This window comes from Solanum tuberosum, unplaced genomic scaffold (assembly GCF_000226075.1).
Source record: "Solanum tuberosum cultivar DM 1-3 516 R44 unplaced genomic scaffold, SolTub_3.0 scf00210, whole genome shotgun sequence".
NCBI classification, from domain to species: Eukaryota; Viridiplantae; Streptophyta; class Magnoliopsida; order Solanales; family Solanaceae; genus Solanum; species Solanum tuberosum.
Window position 1 is genome coordinate 281329 of NW_006239135.1, and position 15329 is coordinate 296657.

Below are 15329 nucleotides of genomic sequence, written 5' to 3' on the forward strand. Positions count from 1 at the left end.
TTTTTCCCCTTCCTATGTGGATAAATAAAAGTCTTATTAGGACCAGCCCACTTTAGCCCATAACTCAAATATTATGTGGCATATATAAGGCTTATTTGGTCTTATTTTTCAGAAACACAAGAGAGAAAAATCAAGAGAGTTTCGTTTTAGAGATTGAGAGAAAAAGAGAAAAATTCCGTTTTTGCTTCTGGAAATTTTCTGCTCAGGCAGTCCGCTTCAAACAGAATTTACCGATTCGTTAACTGTTGGATCGTGCTCAAATTTGAACTTGGAGTTCTCAGCATCTGGTTCTTGCAATTCAACGGTGGAGATCGGATTTGGAGGTCTGTAGCTTCTGATTTTGGGGCGTGAACAGTAGCACGTTTTTGGGTGAAATCTCTTCTTTAATTCTCTAGTTTTGGTGCAATCCTGATTTGTTGTTGCTCGTTGTTTGGCACTTGTTTTGTGGCCAATTTTGGAGAACAATTTTGTAACTCTTGGTGTTTATAGTGGAGCTTTTGGTCCTGTGGTTTTTACTCTTCACATCGAAGGGTTTTCCACGTAAATCGTTGTGTCTTGTGTGATTGAGTTATTCTTATCTTGTTGCTTTAGTTTGATTGATATACTTGCTGTCCATTCTTCATATTGCTTGATTTGGTTTGTCTTCTCTTGGTTCAAATTGAAAGGGAAAGTTTAGATTTGGGTATTATTCCGCTGCTATCCTGTCTGACATTCTTGTTAGTGCCTTGTCTTTCCCAACAGTAACTACTTAAAGCGGCTAATCTGACATAGGCTTCTTTTCAGTCACTATTACTAAGCTAGTTAAGAGGGTCTTTTTTTATCCTGATCTTAAAGCGCTATAAGATATAGAACGTACCACTGGCTCTTCAATTTTTTCTGCATGACGAATGGCAGCAACAAGATCACGGTTTGATTCTGAATATAGACTCGTAACTAGGCCAGGTTGGCCTGCTCTAGCTGTACGTCCAACCCTGTGCAAGAAATCTACAGCAGACGTAGCAAACTCTGCCTACAAAGAGGAGGGGAAAACTTATCATGAAAACAATTGAGTATAAAAACACATCAATCTATAGATGTATACGGAACGCCAACAAAGGCATCACAAGTACACTTAAGTAACTCCTCTAATACTCAATGTACAAGTAGCCAATTAACCCAGCAATGCAGAAATGTTCATTAGTGAATGAGACATCAATAAGGCGTATTGGGTACAAAACATAAAGAAAAATGATTTTTTTATACTTCTTAATTAATTAAACCACAATATTAGGCATCAAAGAACAACCAGAAACCGATTGAGGTAAGAACAATGTATTCACTTAAGAAAACAAACCTGAATAACATGTGAAACATTTGGAATATCAATACCACGTGCTGCAGCATCCGTGCACACAAAAACACCACCTTTCTGTTGGAAATCAAGTAAATTCTTTGTGCGCTCCTCCAAAGAGCTATCACTATGGTAGCGGAAACATTCAAGTCCAGCTCCTGTCAAGATATTAGCAACAGCTTCCACAGCGTCAACGGTATTTGCAAAGACCATGGTTCGGAGCACTCCAGGAACACTATCTGCCATAGACTTCCCATTTTCCACAGCATTTATGAGAATGTCCACTTGGGTGTCAACTGAAACTTCAATCCACCTCTGCTCCAACCTAAAGTGACAGCAGGGAGGTGATAAAAGCCATACTAGTTAAAATGATCCTCAGAAAATTATAACAAGAATTGCCATTGAACTGAAGTACTGATACCGCCAAAAGAAGAACTTGACTATCCACAAATGACAACATAATTTCCTTGGTGAAGATGTTAAGTTATGGGACCTAAAGAAGTATCTGGACGCAAACTCTTACATAACTTTCTATAAAATTAGACGAAATAGTTGATCCTTGCCATCCCGCTCTAGTGTTGGCAAATGGGCAGGTCAAAATTGATATGGGCTGGTTGAAAATGTTTTAAGACAAAAAAACGAATAAAAATCCGACCCACTCATATTTAATATGGATAAAATTCGGATCGAGTAACATATAATAAAGGTCCAATTTTTTGCTCAATAAGATGATACCTCGCACACACATAATTTTCCGTTAGTTTCCAACATAAGTTCAAAACTAACGTCCAATTTGAAACAAAAATGAGTAATTAGTCAAACTCCGTATGAAATCTTTAAATCTTAAAAATTCAGATTCTGCAGTATCTGTTATTTTCAATTTTCAAAAACTGAGAATCAATAAAAAAAGAAAACGGAAAAACAAATGGGATTGGCAAGATTGGAATTTAGAGATGGGATTTTAATTTAGGTTCCATCTAAGTGACTCAGATACTACTTTTTTGAAGATTTCCATCTGCCTTGCAATTTCCATCAGAAATGTGAAGCATGTAAAGATTCAAAAAAAGAAGATGATTCTTGATGAACAGAGAAGTCCTTGAGGTGCGCAGATAAGAGAAGCACCGGTGGAGTCCATGACAACAAGTTCCTTGGTTCGAGCAGAGGATTATTTGCAGTGAAGCATGGATAATATGGATATGCATACTTCTACCCTTTTTCCATAATTGGTTATATTGATTGATCCATATATGATCTGATCCTAGTAAATCAATTTTCCAACCTGTTTTTAAGTGGGAGATGGACAGATACTTGAAAATTTTATCCATTTTGTCAGCATTACCCTCCTTCCCCTAAGAATTACTTTAAAGAAACGAATTATGGGACTAAAAGAAACATAGAAAAAAGTGGCACCTCGGGCTGTGCTGATGAAGATAATTTCCACTAACCCAGGTAGCTTCAGGAAACATCCGCTTCAAAACTCCTCCAGCAGTTCTCTTCCCATTTTCAGGAAGGGTAGCTGCAACAAAAATGTACTGCTTGCTCCGCTCATATATTTTTCTCACTCTTCGCCAATCTCTTCTCTTTAACCCCTTGGTATCTGTTTCTAGATTTGCTTTATCTTCGCCAACTTCAGTATCTTCATCCTCATCTTCATCTTCATCTTCATCTGCATCTTCACCATAATCTGCTTTTAGGTCCCTAAACTCTTCCAAGTCTGAAGTTGATGACATCTCAGCTCCAGAGTTTTTAGAACGAGATAACTGCTTCTCATCAAAGCGAAGCATATTTATAAGTCGGACCACTTGATTCTGGAAACTTCCACAAAGCAGCATATCTGCCTCGTCAAAAACCTACAAACAGCCAAAATGACTAAGACTGAATATTGGGAAATCACTTTCTCATAACCAATTTAAAAAAATTCCAGAACTATTACCACATATTTAACACTACGTATAAACTCTGAACGTCTTCGCCTTTCTGGGTCAATAGAATAGAGATAATTTAGAAGTGCTGCCGGAGTAGACACCATTACATCTGGTTCTTTTACAGGCCAGACCTGCATTAAATTTCTCATTTGTTAAAGACATTGCAAGTTTATGAGGAAAAGCAGAATAAACATTCATAGAAATGTCATCACGCAAAAAAAACTCTGATCCACAGCAAGAAAGAATCAGTGTTCACAGGTAAACAAGGATAAACAATCACGATGAGAATGCTCACCTGTCGGCCACAAACAGCTGCAATACTGAGAAGTGGTGTACCACTATCATTGCAAAGACTATTAGCCATTCGAACCACTTGCTCACATAACATAACATTAGGGCAAAGAACAAGAGAAAGACGATTGTGCTTCCTGACATCCTGACCAGCAATAGCCCCTGAACTATCAGATATTTGGCATAGCTTATCAATCAATGGCACTAGGTAACCATGAGTCTTGCCACTACCAGTCTCTGCAGCAACCACCACATCAACACCTGAAAGTATACTTGGTATACAAGCTGCCTGAATTTGAGATTATATATCAGAACTATAAGATTTAACACTACAACCAATAATTGAAAGATATACTCAGAGGAAAACTAAAATGATATATCATGGTGCTATAAGCTAAAAAATTTGCATGGTGAATATTCTGCAAGAAGTTGAAACTTTGAGTCACCAAGGGAGCAAATTGGGAAAAAGGTCACTTCTGACTCTAGGGAGAGGGGCTTGCGGTTTACTACATCAATAAAAGATATTCATGTGAGTTGTGACCCTGCTCTTATGCAAAAAGATGAAATGTGCCTCCAAGAAAAGGAAATGATACATTAGAAACAAACTTGTATCTTTACATGACACAAATTTAGACCCCACAAGAAAGAACACGTAAGGGACAAGAACTCGAATACAGAGAGAAGTAAACATGAAGTCTTGAGTATTAAATATAATTCACTTTTGTCTAGCTACTTGGTCTTTGAACAGTTGAACTATTCAAATGAGATACTTGAGGATTAAAGAGTTTATACGCGATTTTCTCCCAGCTAACTCAATCCATTGCGACCTCTCAGTGAAACTTCCATAGCATGTCCATATTTGCTACCAAGCCTACCACATGTACCCACAGAACTATAAGTCTAGAATGAAGATCACTAAATGAGCTCCGTGTGCATATTTGAAGACATGATTTCACTTCCCTCTTAATACATAATAATGTGCTGCAAACTCCACAAATAACAGCACATTCAACCAAATAGACTGTTTGGTTCAGATTATAGGAGTGCTAATTATCAAATACATAAGTGATTCAGATTCTGAAAGTGATTTTGATCATTGGTATAAGTGATTATTAGGTAACTTGATTAATATTGATCATGCACTGAAAATTTGTTAGTTATTTTCTAAAAAAGTTTATTTTTATGCACCAGCACATCAAAAACTTCACCTATGTGAGCTTCCAAAAGAAGACCTGGTCACTAACTCAAATGAAGGAGGAGTGATGCAACCTTTGATGGGTAAAAATAGTCTAACAATAACAAATCCTTTGAACACTTGGACTTCAATAGAGAAATTGCTTATCAGCGCCCCACTTGATTCAAATTAGGCGCTTATCACAGAAACTAATTTAGTTTTAAAAAAAGATTAAATCATGTAAGAAATCTAAACCAACATACCATAAGAAGAGAGTGGTACCCTATGTTGCTCCGGACTCTCCAAAATTGTTGCCACACAAGTGACAAATTCTCCAAAATGCACTACTTTTAGAGTATCCGACACACATCTATCGACATTTTTGAAGAGTCAGAGCAACATAGGACTGGTACCTACTCAGTAATGCAATATATAAGATAATTTCACCATAGCACAGTTTAAGGAGTTCATATTCAATCAAAGAAACCAAAAAGATTCAACCTTTAGTCACAAATTTTTATAGTGGGAAAAATTTAACAGAAATACCTACTCTGTAATGCAATATATATGCTATTACCAGCATAACACAGTTTAAGGAGTTCATATTCAATCAAAGAAAACAAAAAGATTCAATCTTTAATCACAATTTCCTATAATGACCGAAATTTAACAGGAAAGAAATACAAAATACCTGAATTAAAGAGGGTCTATGAAGGCCAATACTAGATAAAGCACGAGATAATGATTCAGACACACCCAAAGATGTCCAAGAAACACTTTCTTCAGCAAAAAATGTCTCATTTGTATTTGTTTCAGTAACTTTGGAAGCTGAAACAGCAGACCCAAATGCTCTAATCCGACAACAGTGTGGTTGGTAAGCTACAGAAGGTCGGAACAAGATGAGGTTTGGTGGAGATGACAACCTCCATAGCTTACAAATTGAAATTGAGTGCTGTAAAATCATCAGCTTTAACCCCTTTTTGCTAAAATCAAGAATTGGGGCTTCTTGATAAACAGCTACAGAGAAAATGGTGTTTGCTTTTATGGGTTTTTGAAGGGTTTAAGGTATTAGTAATTAGTAATTGTTTGAAGCATTGGGGAAGATAAGATTTGTGCACTGGGTAGTCTCATTTTCAAGAATATCAAATAGGCCCTTATAGTTTTGATATTACCAATTCGACATTTTTTTTTTTTTTTGAGAGGTTTTGAATTTCATGTTTATAGATTTGAAAAATGAGTTCTTTTATTCGATTTGTAAGTGGTCATGAAATCTTATTTCTTTCTAAGAATATTATTTTGTAATTATGTGATCTTTATTATTTAGTTTAGGACATTTAGGTGTGGGAATGGTTTTGGCCAACCCAAATCAAAGTTGAATTTGACTTTTTTTGGATATTAGAGTTGGATTTTTAAATTATAGATTGAACTTTGAATTTTATTTTAAGAATTTATGAATTTTGTATTCACTATCGAGTGTAGTATTATAGATATTTGAATATCCAAAGTTTTAAAATTTTATATCTTATATTTTAAATCTGATTTTTGAGATTTAGTGGGAATCCTAATGAGAATACTAGTTGGCAACGCTTAGGTGGAGGATTAGTCACATGTAGCTTGTCACATCACAAAAAATTTAGATTATTAACTATTGAAGATATTTGTGGTTTTTTGGGATAACGGCGAAGACATTTTTATCCCAAAATATAAAACAAGTATAATTGGTCTTATTTCACACAGTTCAGTTTGACCCTATATAAATATTTATGATCGTCATCATTAATGTCATACACATTAATAAATTTCAAGTATCTAAAAAAAAAATTATATTTAAACATTGTCTATCAATTATGATCATACTTGAAAAACTAATGTTTACTATATATACTCTTTCTATCCTTGAAACTTACACATGTGAGATGATTGCACAAGTTATTAAAGTGTAAGAACAAGAGAGACGAATGTAAAATGAATATAAAAGTATTGATGAACAACCTCAATATCCTTTTATTAAAAGTTTGGACAAAATCTTATTCAGTTCAAATTGTATAATGTCAATAAAAGATTGATATTTACAAAATAATTTACAATTATAAAATTCTTACATCAAACTTAAAAATTAAAATTGTAACTTAATTTTAATTGCATATACTCCTTAGATTTTAATTTTCTATCCATACGAAATAACTCATTATGAATCCATTAGAAATGTGTTAGTTTTCAATTTTTTAATTAATAAAAATATGAATGTTATTTAAAAATTTAAATTTAACAAGTATTTTATTTTTATTTATAACATTAAAAAATAAAATAATTTATTCATAGTTTTTTTTATTATAAAACCTCAAATGATCGACCGTTTGTGTTATTTATAAATGGAGGTTGGTATCAGGAGACATCAAAACTGAAACTTTCAGGAGAAGACTGTAATGGCGCCAAAGAAGGATAAATCTCCGCCGTCTGATCCCAACGGAATATTTTCTAGTATGGTTGTCTTCTTAATCGAAGCCGGAGTTCAATCCCGGCGGCTACAGGTTGCAACCCGATGAACTATCCACAATTTCTCTTTTCTTCAAATTTTTCCTTTTTTTTTTTTTTTCAATTGTTTGAATTTTATTTGTTTGGTTGCAGATATGGAAGCAGAAATTGGTGCAAATGGGGGCTAAATTAGAGGACCGGTTTAGTAAAAATGTCACTCATGTTTTTGCTATGGATGCAAATTTGCTTCTTCAGAAACTTGATAAAGAACGTCTGATTCGCGCCAAAGTTGTGAGCTTTATTAACCCTTATGCTTTGTAGACTCTTTAATTGAGACTTTTTGATTTTTTTTGTTTGTTTATATGGTTAAATGGGTATTTATCATGTTGGTACAGTTACATGAGAACTATTGTCTACTAGGAGCTTTAGTTTGTTTGGATAGTATAAAAGAATGTGTCCAAATAACGGAATTCATATATCCATTCAAGCTAGTCCGGGATTGATTTGTAGTAGTAGTGATAGTTAAATTTGTTATTTTTTTCTTCTTTTGATAACCTGGTGTCTACGTCAGCTTGTGAGAGCGTCGACTAATTGGGGGAGCAGTGGTGATGCGAGCAATATGTGAGATAGGAAAATTGGTTGCATTAGGGAAGTTGCAAGAGAGGTATTGGGGGTTTCAATGGGTAGCTTTGGGGACATCTAGGGGATTGGTGGTGGAATGGTAAAGTCCGATGGAAAGTCGAAGAAAAGAGGACGGCTTAGTGAATTTTGTGGAGGGCAAGGATGAGGGGATAAGCGAGCGAATAGGGTAAGGTATAAAGTGGTGAAGAAGGAGATGAAGTTGGTGGTTACGACAACGAGTCGACAACTTTCGATCGCTTGTATGAAAACTAGGGAACAAAGGAGGAGATAAGAAGTCATACAATCTAGCCAAGGAAAGAGAGACGAAGGCCCAAGACCTGGACCAAGTGCGTTGGCGTCAAAGACGAGAAAGGCAAAGTTTTGGTGGAGGAGACACTCATTAGATGAAAATGACATATATACTTCTATAAACTCTTGAATGAAGAGAAGGATAGAGACATTGTGCTGGAGTTTGGAGCACTCTAAAAGACGATAGGATTTTGGGTATTTAAGAGATTAAGGGTGCTATTCGTAGGATGAGTAGGGGAAGAGTGGTCAGGCATTATGAGATTCTGGTGGAGTTTTTTGAAGAGCATAGGCAGGACAGGTTTGGAGTGGCTGATTAGGTTGTTTAATGTTATTTTTAAGACAAGAAAGATGCCTGAAGAATGGAGATTGAGTATGATGATTCTTTTGTACAAGAACTAGGGCGCTGTTCAGAATTGCAACAACTATAGAGGTATTTAGCTGATAAACCACACTATGAAATTGTGGGAGAGGGTGGTGACGATGAGGGTGAGAAGGGGTGTATCTTTTTTCGAGAACTAGTTTGGATTCATACTGGTGCAATCAACTATAAAATTCATCCACCTAGTGAGAAGACCGGTGGAGAAGTATAGGGAAAGGAAAAGGGATATACATATGGTGTTCATTGACCTAGTTAAGGCTTACAGCAAAGTCCCAAGGGTGATTTTATGGAGATGCTTAGAGGCTAGAGGTGTGCTTGTAACTTACACTACGGCGATTAAGGACATGGAGCGAAGACCAGGGTGAGGACAGTGGGAGATGACTTGAAACACTTGCACTGGGGAGCTACTCTTAACCTGTTCTTATTTGTTTTAGTGATGGATGATTGATGCAGCATATCCAAGGTGAAGTACCTTGGTGTATGTTATTCGTCGATGATATAGTACTAGTTGATGATTCTCGCGGTTCAGTTAATACTAGGTTGGAGGTTTGGAGGCAAATCCTGGAGTCTAAAGGGTTCAGACTAAGCAGGAGTAGGACCAAGACTGAATACTTGGAGTGCAAGTTCAGTGATGCAACACAAGAGGTTAGCATGGAAGTGAGACTTGACGCTCAAGTCATCCCAAAGAGAGGATGTTCCAAGTATCTTAGGTCTTCAATTCAAAGTAATGGAGAGATCGACGATGAAAATAGATATATTTAACATCATTTTATTCAAGATCATGTTATGAATGGTGATATTGAACTTTCTTTCGTGAACGTTGAATTTTAATTGACTGATATTTTTAAAACCCCTGCTTGAAGAATTATTTTGCTCTCTCAGAGAATCTCTTGGAATTATTTCTGATCTTCTTTTATTTAATGACTTTATCTTTCCTTATATGCTTTCTATGTGAGTTCATTATTCGTTTCCCTCAATTCTGCAAAAACTCTTCCTATTTGCCGCCTTCTCTCGTTATGCCCTTTTGTTGTCTTGTCCTTTCACATCACAAACCCTTGAATTGCCCCTAACTTATATCTCTCATATTCGTCCCTTTTCTTTCTTCACTCTTCCTAAAAGTCCTATTTCTCCTATCTTGAAATTTTCCTCATGGCTTAAATCACATAAGTGTGCTCCCCTATAACCACTCGCAAGAGTGCTAGAAACAAAGGAACGGGAATTGTTTCTTTTCCTCTTTCCATCTATTCTGATTTCTCTGAGAATTCTTTCACCCATTGTGATCCGATTTCTCTCATGGTTAAGCGGTCTGGAGTCTACGATACTTCTGGAGAATCTAAGAAAAAAATCAAGTTTGATCTTGGTAGTTCCTTGGATGTCAAAATCGACTTTCGGTGTCCCTCTAATGAAACCATTTTTCACTCCCTTAAGGACAAAACCCTGGTGCATGGTAAAATCGTGGATTTGAATCTTCTTCTTTGTCCTTGTTAAGGGTCAGCGAAGGGAAAGAAGAAGATTCAAATCCACGATTCTACCATGCACGAGGGTTTTGTCCTTAAGGGAGTGAAAGATAGTTTTATTAGAGGGACACCAAAAGTCAATTTTGACATCCAAGGAACTACCAAGATGAAACTTGATTTTTTTCTTAGATTCTCCAGAAGTATCATAGTCTCCAGACTGCTTAACCATGAGAGGAATTGGATGACAATGGGTGAAAGGATTCATCGGAATTGACGGAAAGAGAAGATTCCTTTTCCATTGTTTCTGGCACTCTTGCAAGTGGTTATAGGGGAGCACTTCTGTGATTTAGCCATGAGAAATTTTTTCAAGATAGGATAACTTGGAAGAGTGAAGAAAGAAAAGGGACGAATATGAGAGATATAAGTTAGAGGCAGTTCAAGGGTTTGTGGTGTGAAAGGACAAGACATCAAAAAGGCATAATGATGATTATGGAAAGACGAGAGAAGGCGGCAAATAGGAAGATTTTTTGCAGAAAAAGAGGGAACCAAATAATGAACTCACATAGGAAACATGAAGTCATAAAATAAAAGAAGATTTGAAATAATTCTTTGAGAGTGCAAAATCTTTCTTCAAACAGGGGTGGTTTTGTAAAAATATCAGCCAATTAAAATTCAGTGCTCACAAAAGAAAGTTCAGTATCACCATTTATGATATGATCTCAAATAAAATGATGCTTTATATCTATATGCTTGGCCCTAGAATGATGGACGGGGTTTTTAGTCACAGACAAATAGCACTAGAATTTGAACAGGTTTAAAAGACGACTCCTAATTTTTGGTTGAGCATTTTAGAATTCTCGGTGATAATTGAGTAAATGGACACTTCGCTAATAATATATCCTCTTCCATCTGTGAGTATGCCTTCCTCTGTCGGTCAGTTGGATTCCAATTTATCGTTATTCTTGATCCATTACTTTCTTGGATTCTTCAAATTTCAATGTTTCTCCACATATATGGTTTTTTGTTTGTAAGATTTTTGACCTTTCTTGCTGATGTCATTCTTATCCTGCTGCTTCAAATTACTAATCTTTTTGATAAGCTGCTTTAAAGTAACATTTGTTATTTTAGGACAGTTGAGAATTCTGAAATTCTTCTATATTACTGCTAACCTTTTAGGAGTGGCTTATAATTTTCATCATATATTTAAGAACTTCTGAAATCCTTTCATATTCAATGGGCTTCAGTGACCTAAATATGTTGTTTTACACAAAATGTCTGAATTATCTGTTTGACAGATGATGCATTTTCTAGTGATTGATAAAAAGTATGTTTTTTTTTCAACTATCTTGGTGATTGTTTTTCGTTTTTCGATAGAAACTTCTCGCATATCAGTGGCTAGAGGACAGCTTAATAGAAGGAGAAAAAGCATCTGAGGATCTGTATGTCTTATCCCTGCAATCAGGAGGAGGAGAGTCCCTTAGTCCTAAAGCTGATAATGACAGTCATTCTAGAGTTACACTAAAGAAAAGTCGAATATCTGCTGAAGATGTCAAGAATTCAAGCCCAAGACACATGAATGACAATAAAGACCGTGTTGATTCACAAGATACTAAAAGTGCCTCTTCACTCGCATCACGCTCTTCAAGCCCAGAAGTGACAAGTCCTGAGGCAATTGATTCTCTTAATAAGCCTGTAAGTTCAGCAGCAAATTGCCTTTACTTAATATGTTTTCCTGAGCCAGAGGTACAGGTGTTGCCATGTGGACGATTCTCATCTGTTTCATCTATATTTCTACTATTATTTTATCAGGTTGGAACATCAGACTCATCTTCACTTTATAAGCCTCCAGATTTAAACCGAAATATCACTCAGATATTTGGGAAGCTTCTCAACATATATAGAGGTAAAATATCTTTTAATATGATTTATTTTTGTAGCTTTTCTCTCACGAATGCCTTTGAGTTAAAAGTTTAAACTTTCAAAGTATGATACGATGACTGATAGTTAATTATAGCACTGGGTGATGACCGGAGATCATTCAGCTATTATAAAGCTATACCAGTTATTGAGAAATTGCCATTCAAAATTGAGAGTGTGGACCAGGTTAAGCACCTACCTTCTATTGGAAAGTCGATGCAAGATCATGTAAGTGAATTCCTCTATTTAAAGCCTTACTAGAAATATATTTATTTCGCACCATTTCAAGTTGCTGTTTACGTGAGTGAGGTTAGCAGAGGTTGGCTTCTAGCTATTCGAACTTCGTGAAATGAGATTGATATGACAAGCGGAACCATTTATCCATTAAATCACTTTCTTGGATTTTGATTTCCTGATCATGAATTCCTTTGCCTCCAGCTTACAGTTAAATCTACCTAATAAGAGGATAGTGTTCTTTGACTGCAGATTCAGGAGATAGTGACCACTGGAAAGCTGTCCAAACTGGAACACTTTGAGAAGGATGAAAAGGTGATGTTATGGGAATCTTTCTGGTCAGAAGCTCTCAATATGTTAGCAGTAGCTCAAGTCACTTGTCAATAATCATTGCGAGATCTGTACCTGATTTGCATTGTTGTAGTGAATTGTGAAGAAGCAATATGTCAATCTTTTCTGAATTAGCTCTATTGTTTGTGTGTATGTGTGTGTTGCTCCTACATGTTATTGGACTCTGGCTCAATAATCAATCTTTGCTAATATGTTGACAGAAGTCAAAAGCTTTCAAAATCGTGCTTTTATGCCTTATTAGCATACTTCATGTTCGTATATTTTGTTCATTTCTTCTTTCTGTATCCTTGTGCTGATTCACATATGGAAGGAATTGAACTGCGACACTGTTTAGTATTGTATTTAAAATAGGAAAAGGAAAAACAGCATAAGCTTCGTATACATTCAGACATTTTGTTTGGCTATTCTAAAGTAATTTTGAAACTGAAGAGCTAATTTTACAAGAAGTCATTTATTATGATAACCAAACGTACATTATACTGCTCTCTGGGAAGCTTATTGGCTTAATCTCCCTGTAGTAGGAGTTTAACCTAGGTGTTGCAAGATTTTGTCTGTAATAATTGTTTGGAGCACATTCAAGTGCTTTGTAGCTTTCGTTAGGAAAATGGATAATGCACTAATAATATTGAAAGAGATTATTTCTCAGACCACTCAATCAAAATATCTCTAGAGTCACCTGAACTGAGCAAGCAAAAAATCGATGCCCTTCTTCTGATATTATCATGACTTTACAGGTAAAAACAATCAGCTTATTTGGAGAGGTTTGGGGTATTGGTCCAGCCACTGCCCTAAAACTTTATGAGAAAGGACACCGAACTCTTGATGACCTTAGAAATGAGGAGTCACTGACTCATTCTCAAAGGTTAGGGTTGAAATATTTTGATGACATCCAAACCAGGATTCCACGGAATGAGGTAGCCTATTATGCTTTGCTATTTTTACTATCATGACTACTTATTGCTTTTTCTTAAGAGTGATGATTGATTATGTAGGTCGAAGAGATGGAACATCTGCTACAGAAAGTTGGAGAGGAAATTTTGCCTGGTGTAAGGCTTTTGTCCAATTACTTGTTGAACATTACTTTCATGTTAATGTACGAATTGCTGGAAATTGCTCATTTCAGTCTTGAAGTGAAAAAGAGATGCTTATAAGCTTGAATATGTTTGAGACTAAATGGAATTGGAGGGCCTACAGACATGGTCCCATTTGCAAAAAGATTATTGATTCTGGCCAAACTAATAAGTATTGTAGAGGAAGATTATTAAGAAAAAGTAATTGGATCGATAAATTCTTCTGAAGATATATGTTCAACTAGTTAGGTCTTATTCTGCATTTTTAGCAAGGAGAATAACTCAAATCGGATTGGGATATTATTCAACCAGTTATGACTATAAAATCCTTAAGATTGGTCACCAATCATGTAATGAAATTCTCGTACTGAAAAGTGGTTCCTGAATTAAAATTGACAAACATCCGTCTAGCATTTATCCAATGTGTTTGTCTACTATGGACTTTCCGACATTTGTAGATGAGACATTTCATTGGATTGGCTCACTAAATATAAGTCTGTGGTTTCATTTGATATTTCTAATTAGGTGTATGCAGAAATAGCGTAGCCAAATAGAAGGTTCATTGTTTCTGACATTAATTACCTCAGCAATGGCACATTTTTTTTGGGGAGGACTTCTTTGTGTTTATTCTACTCATGCTCATCAATTGAGAACTGGAGTTACGATTTTAACCTTTGGGTAATGAAAAACTATGGTGTCAAAGAATCTTGGAATAAATTGTTTAACATACAAAGTACTGATCTTTATCCAATCTCCCCGAAATATGATTTTCAGATGGTGAAGTGTTACTCCTTTGCAAACATTTGGTATGTAATCGTTATGTTTTTAAGACGTCCAAAGAATCATCTGGCTAATGGCCTCAATCTGATTTGGATCATTACTAAAATTACTTACTTAGTATTTACCTGTCTACGATAAAGACAATTTTTTTTTTTGTTTTTTTTTTTTGGGGGGGGGGGGGGGGGGAGAACAGCTTTGCGATTCTTTCAATTTTATCATTTTGGTTTGACTCACTTATTAAGATAATTTAATATTTAACTATATTTTGGTTTTAAGTTTGGTGTTTATGGTTATGATATTGTTGAACTTGGCTACAGAAGTTAAAATAACATACAACTTTTATATGATGAATCCCTTGCTTTAGGTAATTATTGTGTGTGGAGGATCATATAGACGTGGAAAGGCTTCTTGTGGTGATATGGATATTGTTATTACTCATCCTGATAGAAAAAGGTAAGGCTCACTCGTGGTAATCTCGAAAAAGGCCTTCCATTTTAGTTTGGCTGATTTCAAGTGTATGCTGCTTTAACTTCTTGTTTAGGTATTCATATCCCAATGTAGGGATTGTCTCACATAGATTTCTTTGTACTTAGCTTTTCTCTATGAAATCCGAAGGTTGTTTGACAGATAATTCTACAGGAAACACGAAACCACTTTTGGACTTCGATTCCTTTGTACTCATAATAATACAACAACATACCCAGTGTATACTCATAATAATAAAGATGAAATGAATTTTCTGTATGATGTTGTAAGTTTTGAAAAGTATATAATTGGGGGTGGGGGGTGGGTGGGTTGCTGGTGCACTTTGATGTTTATGCCTTCTGGTATTTAAATGTTCAAACCTCTGCAGCTTTCTTACCTGCCCTCAGTGGGATTTCTTTTTATCAGAATCCACTCCATGTTTCTCTTCACAAATATTCCATTTAAACCTTATATGAAATAGGATTAGAGTGTTTCTAGTGCTTGGTGGTTCTTTTCCTCTCTAATCTTCTACTAACCCACCCACCCACCCG

The 15329-nt window shown here is 35.7% G+C and overlaps 2 protein-coding genes across 2 annotated transcripts in view; one reads left to right on the top strand and one right to left on the bottom strand.

Annotated features, from left to right (window-relative positions):
- LOC102603759 (DEAD-box ATP-dependent RNA helicase 22) overlaps positions 1–5805 on the bottom strand; it is a 12227-nt gene extending 6422 nt beyond the window's left edge. Inside the window, exons 1-6 of the mRNA XM_006355875.2 lie at positions 5412–5805; positions 3551–3835; positions 3264–3386; positions 2741–3180; positions 1334–1655; positions 857–1009 (exon numbers count right to left, since the gene is read on the bottom strand). Coding sequence (XP_006355937.1) covers positions 857–1009; positions 1334–1655; positions 2741–3180; positions 3264–3386; positions 3551–3835; positions 5412–5684 — 1596 coding nt within the window. The 5' untranslated portion in view covers positions 5685–5805. The remainder of the gene's footprint in view (positions 1–856; positions 1010–1333; positions 1656–2740; positions 3181–3263; positions 3387–3550; positions 3836–5411) is intronic.
- Positions 5806–7098: 1293 nt separating this feature from the next.
- Positions 7099–15329, top strand: part of LOC102604097 (DNA polymerase beta) — a 10577-nt gene continuing 2346 nt past the window's right edge. Inside the window, exons 1-9 of the mRNA XM_006355876.2 lie at positions 7099–7251; positions 7349–7486; positions 11336–11653; positions 11771–11864; positions 11976–12106; positions 12365–12427; positions 13198–13377; positions 13456–13509; positions 14678–14766. Of these exons, the coding sequence (XP_006355938.1) occupies positions 7147–7251; positions 7349–7486; positions 11336–11653; positions 11771–11864; positions 11976–12106; positions 12365–12427; positions 13198–13377; positions 13456–13509; positions 14678–14766 (1172 nt within the window). The 5' untranslated portion in view covers positions 7099–7146. The remainder of the gene's footprint in view (positions 7252–7348; positions 7487–11335; positions 11654–11770; positions 11865–11975; positions 12107–12364; positions 12428–13197; positions 13378–13455; positions 13510–14677; positions 14767–15329) is intronic.